Below are 10,668 nucleotides of genomic sequence, written 5' to 3'. Positions count from 1 at the left end.
TTTTGACATATATTCTAGATCACCTGTCGTTATGTCTGATGATAGCCTCACTTCCCTATAATTTTTAAATTATCGAGAAGCCCAAAGTCATGTCAAAACCATCTAAGGTCCATATAACTTGAAATAATATTTTGTGTCTATAATACAAAAGTTGTTTCAATGATTTTTCGAAATGTAAAAGATTCATGTTTCTAGTACAAAAAATTCAAAAGAAAAACAACTCGAAAAAATATAATACAAATTCTTCCTCAAACACTCCTCAAACCGTACCCTAAGTTATATTAAGGCGTAGTTGACACTTTAAATGTGAATTGTCAACAAGACTCACTCTGCGCTTGATCAAGATAAATTGCGAGAGAATTATATTCACACTTCATGAACCACATCAAAACACTTCCACTATCAAAAATAAAATTCACTCTGTTTTCGTAAATAAACGAACTGATAAAGCTTTTCATGACTTTCAAGTTTATTCTCTCAGCAGCAGCTGACAATCTATGTATATTCCACCACTGGATGATGAGCTTCGTCCAACAGTTATGATATTTTGCGCATGTCTCAGGTCTTCCAAAGACACCATACTACACAATCAGACTCAAAGCCACTGAGCAGAGCAGATATTCTTCAAGTCAATAGATATTTCTCTAGTTTCTCTTCAACACTCGGACCTAATGTGCTCCTATTGTGTTTTGTCGCTAACAACAAAAACCACCTAATTAAATATAAACATCCCTACGTCAATCAAAAGAAAAAACGAACCCCCTTGTATCGATTTAACAAGTTGTCAGTTCCCATTTGATGTGAAAGTGAAAACTTTTTCACTTAAGTGCAATCAATTTGTAAAAGTATCTCTACACATAACACAATAAGTAGCATCTAACTGCAAAATGCAACTACAGATGGGATTCTGGAGACGAGCCGTGGATACGGCTCTGGCGCCGATTTCGCCAAAAAACCTACGCTTGTCAGCAATTTTGATTGCAATCTATCAATTGGTAAGTCGTTAGTCGTAACTTTCAAGGGGATTACGTTATTTGCCAACATACAAAAAGAGTGCTTCAATTGTATCGAACGAATTTATAGGGTTGAAGATGTCGGGTGAGTGTATTGCATACACTTGACGGAAGGGGGGATTGTCTTTAATATCTTATTGTTTGCATTATGAATGCGATGATGAATTCTTGAATTTTTTCTTCTTTCTTTCTTGGTTAAAGCTGATTGCTCATGTATTGTTGTTCATTGTTCTATTGGGTTTGGCTCATGCTGAACAAATGAAGAACATGCTAGCTTTGGACATCGAGGACCAGAAGGAATATGGATTCTACGACTTGACCCCATTTCCAAATCAAATGCGTCTCAAGACTGCATCGCAATTGGTTTCTGTCACCGAAGTGCTTTTGTATATTTTGACCGCCATTTCGTCAGTTTATTTACTCAGCTGCTTGGCATTGTTTGCTGGTGTATTTAAAAATCGCTCCGAACTGATACTCCCTTGGCTGGTAGTGGAATTCATTTTCATCATAATGGCTATGGTGGCAACGTTTTGGTGTCAGAATGAGAAATTCGTTGGAATTATTGGTGGAAAATTTCAATATTGTAAGTAATATGCGAATAGCTATTAAATTTATTTAAATGTATTTTGGGTGTTTTGCTACAGCAAACGTGTAGAAACTAATATTTACACGTTGAAAAGCAAATTTGGAAATTTACGAAATAACCAAAAATTTGTATCAGAAATAAAAGCCTTCTTTTATGATTCATGTAAATAACGATCTCTCTATGGGTTAAAAAAATTAATCATATTTAACTTCAAAAACTGTGTTCAGATTTGTGGGATTTAAATACGGCATGAAGAAGCTTTGGTTTTTATCGCACCCAAGTGTCGTTCAAAACTTAAAAACGAAGCATTCGACTGATAATTTGTAATTTGTCTGATTTGTCCCATTGAAAATTTGGACATTTCTCGGCATTTCAAGGTCCCTAGAGTCGAAATAAAAGTTTTTAGAAATATGTCTGTGCGTGTGTGTGTACGTCCGAAAGTCAGTACGTCCGTACGATCGCGACGTTTTTTCGTTGTCCATAGCTCGAGAACCAGAAGATATATCAACTTCAAATAAATGTTGTTATACAGATAATAATTCAAAAAGATGCAGAAAAGGCTCGCAAGAAAATTGCGTAGCAGTTTGAAAAAGAGATGAACATTTTGGTTTAACCTAAATATCTCACGAACCGAAAACGGTAGAGACTTGAATTAAATCTTATATTATATTTCGTAACTTGATAACAAACCAATATATTTTTGGAAAAAAATTCAATCAATTGTTTTTTTTTTATAAATAAAAACTCAAACATTTTAAAAATTAAAAATGATTTCATCTCCAAAACAATTTTGTGCACGAAAAATAAAAAAGAAATAACCACCTAAAGGAAAAATTACTCAAAGTTGGTGAAAATTGATTTTTGACTCAAATCTCTTTTCAAATCTCTAAGATATTAGCTTTAAACTAATTTTATCTTTTAAAAAATATTGTTGTGAACATTCAGTAAAATTTTGAGAAACATCGATTTAACAGTTTTTTTTTACAAAAAATATAAACGTAAAAAAAACAATACTAAAACTTGGTAAAAATTTGCTTTCGACTCAAATAGCTTTTCAAAACTAAAAAATGTTGCCTTCAAACTTTTTATTTCACAGAAAATATTGTTTTCGATATTTAGTAGTTTTTTATAAAAATCCAACGGTCCTTTTAAAATCTACAAAAATAGTACGCAAATTTGGTAAGAATTAGTTTTCGGTTCTTGATATCTCTTAAATTAATTTTATTCATCCAATTTGTATTTCTTTATATAAGTAATACATTTTTCTTTAAAATGCTACTAAAATTAGTAAAAATTGGTTTTGAGCTAAAAATCTCCTTAACAAAAATAGATTTCGAAGTCAAACTATTTCATTATATAGAAAATATTGTTGATAATTTTGAAATTTTTAAGAATAATTCAACTGACAACTTTTTTAACCCAACACGAAGTTATCAGTTGGGGTCACATCCCAGCCTCTTTTTTCAAATATTCATTATATTGAGTATCAAGCTGAAATGACTTAAGAAAAACTCAACTCTCTTTAATGATACGAATTCAAAACAATCATGTTACTGAAATAAAATACCAAAAAAAAAAACTTTCAATTGAAAAATCGACCTATCCTTATTCTCTTTCATTTTAAAAATTCCGAATTTTGGTATGCATTAATGTATTCAGAGCTACTTTTATTGGTTAAAACCAAATGTTTGTTTAACAAAGATTAAGTAATTCAAATTTTAAGCTACACCCAAATTGTAGACCTCTAAGAAGTAGATTGGAAAATATATATTGTTGGCTGATTTAAAATTATTATTTTATATTCTGGTCATTTTGACAACGATTTAAGATCCATAGGATTCAAGTTTATAATTTCTACCAGATGTTATATAAAACAACACAAAATAAATCAGGTGTAGCAACAGTCTAGAACTAGGGTCGGTCCGCAAAACCAAGATCTTTAAACAAAATCTTCCAAAAAGTGAAAGGGCACAGCTTCAGTTGTTGCGCGCAATGAACTCATTTGGATTTTCTTGGATACTGTGTTTCACAGCAGCAATAGCGTCTTCAGTGCGCATTGTATGAAGTTTCTGAGGATACGCATTATCCACTAGAGTAAACGGGGTGTAAAACCGATCAAATTACTGGCTTTGCTGGGCAACTATGTCTATGCAATAAAGGATTAAGTGAACCGAATCATTACCTTGGTAATAATTTTACACAATTTGCAAATCTTGTTCAGGAAATAAAATATCAAACCAAATTGAGTATAAAACAAGTGACAGCTATCAAAGAGACCATGTCCGAATAAAGTATTACCAGATTGAAAACCACACGACTTAGAAAAATACAAGTTATAAATAACTAAGAACATTTTATTTTGGCCAAGAAATTTTGCAAATTGTTCAATCCACTTCTAGCAATTTATCAGGCTTAAAAGGTGATTTAGCTTATTTTAAACGATTTTAACAACTTCCTGTCTACTAACAAGTTGCTGAAGTTAAAATCACAGAATCACGATTTCGACTTTTAGTAATTTGCTAAACCCATATGACTTCTGCTACAAATTTTCTTATAAAAGCAGTGGCCGGAATGGTCCACTCAACAGTTGGGAATTCCAATTAATAGGTCCGTTTAAGCGTAGTTAAAAAATAAATTGGGTGGAGCTACTGGAGCAACATTCCTTTGAGAACTAGGGCCTAGTGACTTACAACTCTCAACCATTCCTGTGTGCGAGTATAATGTTGTCAGGAATTTAGTATTATAGTAGTACCCGTGGCATGATGGTTAGTGCGTTGGACTGTTTCAACAATGCACAGAATAATGCATATTATCCAGTACATTGGAAGACCGCTGTGGTTCATCTTCTCCCGAAAAAGGGAAAGGATAACTCCAACCCGTCAAATCTTCGGTCGATAAGTCTTCTGCTGCGCCTAAACTCGTTTCTGATATCCAATGGAATAAATCAAAACAACAATGCACAGGTGCTGTTCTGGTTGATTTGGAAAAGGCCTTTGACACCGTATGGTTAGAGGGTCTTTACCTAAAACTGAGCAGGCTTGGCATAAGCAAGCCACTGTTGTATATACTTTATGATATGCTTAACTGTAGAAAGTTTGTTGTCCAAAGTGGCAATGTAACTTCTACCACAACATTCTCAATTAAAAATGGTCTTCAACAGGGAGCGGTGAATTCGCCGATTCTCTTCAGCATTTACACCAGCGATCTAAAAGGTAGTCTTACAAAGGCAATTGCGTACGCCGACGATCTAATTGCGTACAGAACGGCCCGAAAGGTTGAGGTTATTATAATTCTCTTGCAGCGTGATATCGACATGATTCAGCGATATTGCGACGACTGTAAACTGTAAACAAATGTCCAGAAGTCGGAGACAATTCTCTTCCGGACTCCGTTGGCTGGGGCCATGAGGGATACGTGCAAGAATTGGCGCAAGATGATCATCGTTGATCTTCACGGGCAGCCATTAGCGAACAGAAGTGTAGTGAAGTACCTCGGTATCTGGTTAGATCAGTATTTATATTTCGACAGACATATAAATGCTGCTCTGACCAGGCCAGAGGAGCCTTCGCTCTGACGAAACGGCTGTTTTACAGCAGTCGGCTTGGCCCCAGAGTGAAGGTAATTTGCTACATGGCCCTCATACGGCCAATGATCGTTTATGGTTGTCCTGTGTGGTTCAACGTTGCCCCTTCCTAGATGGAGAAGTTTCGGGTGTTCGAGCGGCAGTGTTTACGACGCTGTATATCGAACAGCCGAACCTTCTTGTGTGCATTACTTTTCCAACGAGGTCCTATACAACGGGGCTCGAATCAACAGAATTGACAATTTCGTGATAAAACTCGTTCGAGGTCACATTGCAAGAGCTATGTCTTCGACCAACAATTTAATTTTCGGGGCGTTCTATCCGAACGACGAGTATTTTGAGAGTGCACGCTTGAGCGGGTTCATTCCACCAGAGGCATTCCTCTTTTTAGACAAATGCGGTCTGATACAGGATAGATTGGCAGTTCCGTTAATCTACCACGTCAGACGAAGAACCGTGGATAGGCGACTCCTGTACAATCGGGACGCCATGGTAAAAGGCGGTGCAGAGCTCCTTCGGTTCAGTAGGGCTGTGTCCGAATGGGACCGAACTGATAGGGTGAAGCAGGAGAACCAGTTTTGGTGGCTTCAATCGGCACTTGATATTGGGTAGTCGGGATGAGGTTTCAAGCCTTGGCCGGCTTACATACTTGTTTAATAGTTTTAGGGTTTAGTTTTAAGTAGAATAGGCATGGTGGCACAAAAAAAATACAAAAAAAAATTAAAATTTAAAGAAAAAAAAAAAAAAAAAGGAATAGGTATAAAAAAATATTAAAAACAATATTTAAAAAAAAAAACATAAAAAAGACAATAAAATATAAAAACAAAAAATGTTAGATTTGCTGCTGTGGTTGTTCTAGTTTTAAGTAGTTTATAGGTAGAATAGGTAGTTTAAGTTAGCTTTAAGTTTTATATTAAGGACCTTATTTTAAGTAGTTTTTAAGTAAAAATAAAAAAGAACCTTGATATTAGTTTTTTCTCATAATTTTCTAATAAATACAAAAAAAATAAAATTTAAATAGAAGTAAAATAGATCTTAGGGCCGAAAGGCATTAGTAGTTAGAGTTATAGTTTAACTTAGAGTGTCCGTATGGGACCATTAAGTTAGTTGTAAGTTAGGCTAGTGGTATAAATTTTTGTCTAGCTTTAAGATAGATTTAAGATTGAGTAAATAAAAATGATTTTGAAAAAAAGTGCGTTGGACTGTCATGCCAGAGGGTTCTTGGGTTCGATCCCTGCCTATGCCATCTAAAGAAAAATGCATGAAACCTTTATTTGAATCAATAGTACGGTCCATACAATTTAATGTTTTTAGATTATTTTATGCAAATGTTGACCTTGACTGCGCCCAAATGGTCCAACTGCTTAGTAAAATGTTGGCATACTCTTTCCAACATTTCAGCCGGTATCTCACGAATAATGTAGTCTTCCAATGCGTCAATTGAAGCGGGCTTGTCTGTGCAGACATGAGCTTTAACATAGCCCCACAAAAAATAGTCTAAAACGTTAAATTGCACGATCTAGGCGGCCAATTGACCGGTCTTACTTACTTACTTAAGGTGGTGCTACAGACCGGGGCGGACCTGGGCCTCAACCAACAAGCGTCTCCAGCCAGCTCGTTCCCTAGCTAGCTGTCTCCAGTTTCGCACGCCAAGTTGGTTGAGGTCCTCTCACACCTGGGTACGCCACCTGAGTCGCGGTCTTAATCTACTGCGCCATCCATTGGGATTGGATTAGAAGACCTTTCGGGCTCGAGCGTTGATGTCCATTCGCTCTATATGACCTAGCCATCTAAGCCGTTTGATTTTAATTCTACTAAATAGGTCAGTGTCGCTGTTCGTCGTTATATCTTCTCCTCCATTCTCCATCTATGTAGACGGGACCAAAAATCACCCGAAGAATTTTTCTCTCGAAGCATCCTAAGACGCTCTCATCTTTGTTTTAAAGGGTCCAGGACTCAAAAACGATCCACTTACATCACGCTTTGATCTTCCAATTATGTCAATATCATCTGCGTATCCGAGTAATTGGATGAACCCTTGGAAGATTGTGCCTCTATAGTGTTGACGGTTGAGTTTTGCACAATTCTTTCCAGAACGATGTTGAAGATGTCGCATGACAGTGCATCGCCTTGTCAAAAAGCTTTTTTGACATCAAATGAATCGGTAAGATCTTTTCCGACCTTGATAGAGCAGCGTGCATTCTGCATCGTCGTTCTGCACCAAAGGATAAGTTTGATAGGGATGCCAAAACTAGACATTGCTCTGTAGAGCTCTCCCCTTTAGATACTGTCATGTCATACGAGGCTTCAAAATCGATAAAGAGATAGTGGGTATCGATTTAAAGCTCCTGGGTTTTTTCCAAGATCTGCCGTAGTGTGAATATTTGGTCGATAGTGGACTTTCCTGGTCTGAAGCCACACTGATAAGAACCTATCAGGTTGTTGACGAACCGCTTCAGACGTTTACATAATACGGCAGAGAGGATCTGCAATGTTAAGGAGACTGATGCTTCTGTAGTTGGCGCAGTTTAGATTGTCTCCTTTCTTGTGTATCGGGCACACTATGCTGAGATTCCACTCATCGGGCATGCTTTCATCCAGCCATATTTTGCAGATGAGTTGGTGCATGCTCCCTACCAAGCCTACTGCTTTAAATAGTTCGGCAGCGATGCCGTCAGCTCAAGCAGCTTTATTTGACTTAATTTTAGATATAGTTATCTTCACTTCCTCTTGAGATTGTAGCCGTCTAACGTCGAATCTTGTCACAGTACTTCCTTGTTTTGACTTGGATCGGGATATTCTTAGCCGTACCTTGGCTACAACGAGGAAGTCGTCGGGGTCAATGTTGGCCCCTCGAAATATTTGGATATCCTGTATACTGGAGGAGTTTCGATCGCAATGTGGTCAATCTAGTTGACGGTTGATTGATCAGGATATTTCCATGTCCCCTTGTGGATATTGAGATGTGTGAACTGCGTACTAGCTTCCAGAATGTCTCACCCCGCACTGAAATCGATCGGTTATCGGAGGTAGTGTAGTGCAGGCTGATCTCTCGATTGTGCCACCAAAGATGTTTTCTCTTTCTAGCTTGGCGTTAAAATCTCCTAAGACAATTTTGATGTCATAGCCAGCGCACTGCTCAAATGTCTTGTCTAAGAGCTCGAAGAATATGTCTTTGGTATCTTTATCTTTCTCCTCTGTTGGGGCATGCGCGCATATTGGGCTTATGTTGGCGAATTTAGCCTTGATGCGGATTATCGTGATCCGCCTCGCTCACACTGTTGAAACTCAAGACTTTTTGCCTGAGTCTAGTTCCAACAATAAATCCACATCCAAATAGACGCTGTCTTTGTTCTCGGTAGCAGTCGCCGTAGTATACATCGCAGTCTTTTAGTTTGCATTTGCCATCCCATCGCACTTCTTGGATGGCGGTAATATATGTCTTGCAGCAGTTTAGGGCTTCCCCTAATTGTTCGACTGCTCGTGGTCTGTTAAGGGACCTAACATTCCACGTACAGATGCGAAGTTCGATGTCCTTATTTCGTTTGCGTGAGTTGTCAACAGTGAATCTGTCCGTATCCGAGGCTTGATGGTTCTTCGCAACTAAAGGTATTTATACGTGGCCAGGAAGTCACCCCGACGGCACAACCCCCAACCTGGAGGGCCAGATCCTTAGTATAATTCCAAGGAAGGGGAGCCGGATAAACCGCTCCTTACAGGCCTGGGCTCCGAATATGTCGAAGAAGCCCTATAAGGTGTTGACTATAAGGTAGTTCAGCCTTACTGGAACTGTAGACGCCACCATGGATTCCTTCTCGAGATCTCGTCCGCTGCCGTCTGGATAAGAAGAGATACCTTAGTGGAAACACCTCTTCCCCCTCTCTCGTTTGCTGCCCCCAACAACTTTCCACTGGGGTTGGAACACAATCTCCAGTTGAGGTACTAGGCATCCGAGTGACCGGTCCCGAACGTGAAATAAAATGTTCACCAAACTCGCCTATCAATAAGTCAATTGTTGTGCGTGCTGTATGGTATGTTGCACCCTCCTATTGAAACTAAATTTTTGGGCAAACAAAAGTTGGATATCATCTTACGGTAGCGCTCACCATTCAAAGTTACTTTACGATTCGCATCATCTTTGAAGAAGTACGGTCCAATGATACCACCACAATAGCCCACCAAACTACTTATTTACGTACCCACCGAGCCAAAAATGATCTTCGTCTATGAATACAATTTTTCGGTAAAAAAGTGGAAGAAGCACGCTATGAACTTTCTTGACAGGAACGCATTTTGATAATAAGATTCAATAATTTGCAAATTTGATTTATGGTTAAATTATAGACCAAACTGAAGATGTTTGACAATGAAACAAAAACACAAAACGTGCGTCAGCTGTTTAAACCAGTGTTGCCCAAAAGATAATAGCTACAAAATAATCCCTTTAAAAGACAATTAGCTATTTACTAGTTTGCAAAGGTTTAAAATTTTGGACTCATTTGGTAAATTGCTATATATATAGTAACTTGTTAAACCCTTAAGAATAAGTTCTTTAAAATTTTGACCCACTGCTGTCTTTTGCATAGAATGAGGGTTATTCGAAAACTCTTAAACGATTGGTACAGTTCTCCGAGATTTTAAAGTTTAAATTTTCTAGGTATTTGTCCTTATATTTTGACATAACTTAGCTTTTTTATTTCTATTAACTTCCAATTTATTGTGATGAAATAATTTCATGAATATTTTTCCTTATAAACGTTTTTAGTTTCCATTTGTTTTGGATTCATAATGTTTGACAGCATCATTTGGTACATCATGCATTCATTCTATCAGAGTCTCCGCCAAATGAATAAATTAACTGAGATTGCAACTGTGGCCATACCTTGTCCCCCACCAGGATCTGTAAGTTCTTATTATAATCAATTTCACGAGATTAAATTTTATTGATATTTCAAAATCTTATTTTTTTTCTAGATTCCATTCCATTTTAGACGAGAAAATATGTATTTAGGCAGCAATGGTTACAAGCATATTTTATCCGAAGCTCCTGATGGAAATTATTAAACTGTTAAACATTCATGAGTATACTATAAACCTTACCTATAGCTGCGAACAAATATATTAATTTATTAAACAAAAAACAATTAAATAATTATTATTAGTCACACGAACTCTCTCATTCTGTAGATAATTAAATTAATATGGCAGGGTAAACAATTGTGAAAACAAACAAAACAAAAAACAAAAACGAGAAAAAAAACGGATATATTAATAAATTTAAGAATGAAGTCAACAAATATTTTCGTAAAAAAACATTAAACTAAACTATCTACCTACGTAATTTTTATAGAATTACAATAATTAGCAGCACTTCCTTTCAAAATCTCTTTTATAGTACCTAAAGTGATAAACATAATTCTGTTCAAATAAAAATTCATATTTAAATAAAGTCCCTTAAAATTTTTAAAATTAAAATAAAGTTATAA

At 36.7% G+C, this 10,668-nt stretch overlaps 1 protein-coding gene across 1 annotated transcript; it reads left to right on the top strand.

The window, feature by feature from the left end:
- Positions 1-640: 640 nt before the first annotated feature.
- Positions 641-10,430, top strand: LOC129947591 (uncharacterized). Its single transcript, XM_056058217.1, has 4 exons — positions 641-995; positions 1,215-1,596; positions 9,948-10,084; positions 10,157-10,430. Exons 1-4 carry the CDS (start codon positions 888-890, stop codon positions 10,244-10,246), a joined length of 717 nt encoding a protein of 238 aa, XP_055914192.1. The 5' UTR covers positions 641-887; the 3' UTR covers positions 10,247-10,430.
- Positions 10,431-10,668: the final 238 nt, after the last annotated feature.

This window comes from Eupeodes corollae, chromosome 2, assembly GCF_945859685.1.
Source record: "Eupeodes corollae chromosome 2, idEupCoro1.1, whole genome shotgun sequence".
Lineage (NCBI taxonomy): Eukaryota > Metazoa > Arthropoda > Insecta > Diptera > Syrphidae > Eupeodes > Eupeodes corollae.
Note: the sequence above shows the minus strand (reverse complement) of the source record. Positions and strands in the feature narration are given on the sequence as shown.

Bases quoted from the DNA above. Each gene is read 5' to 3' on its own strand.
- LOC129947591 (XM_056058217.1), top strand. From the start codon at position 888: ATGCAACTACAGATGGGATTCTGGAGACGAGCCGTGGATACGGCTCTG. The intron at 996-1,214 runs GTAAGTCGTTAG...TCTTGGTTAAAG, and splicing joins TGATTGCAATCTATCAATTG to CTGATTGCTCATGTATTGTT. The intron at 10,085-10,156 runs GTAAGTTCTTAT...TTTTTTTTCTAG, and splicing joins CTTGTCCCCCACCAGGATCT to ATTCCATTCCATTTTAGACG.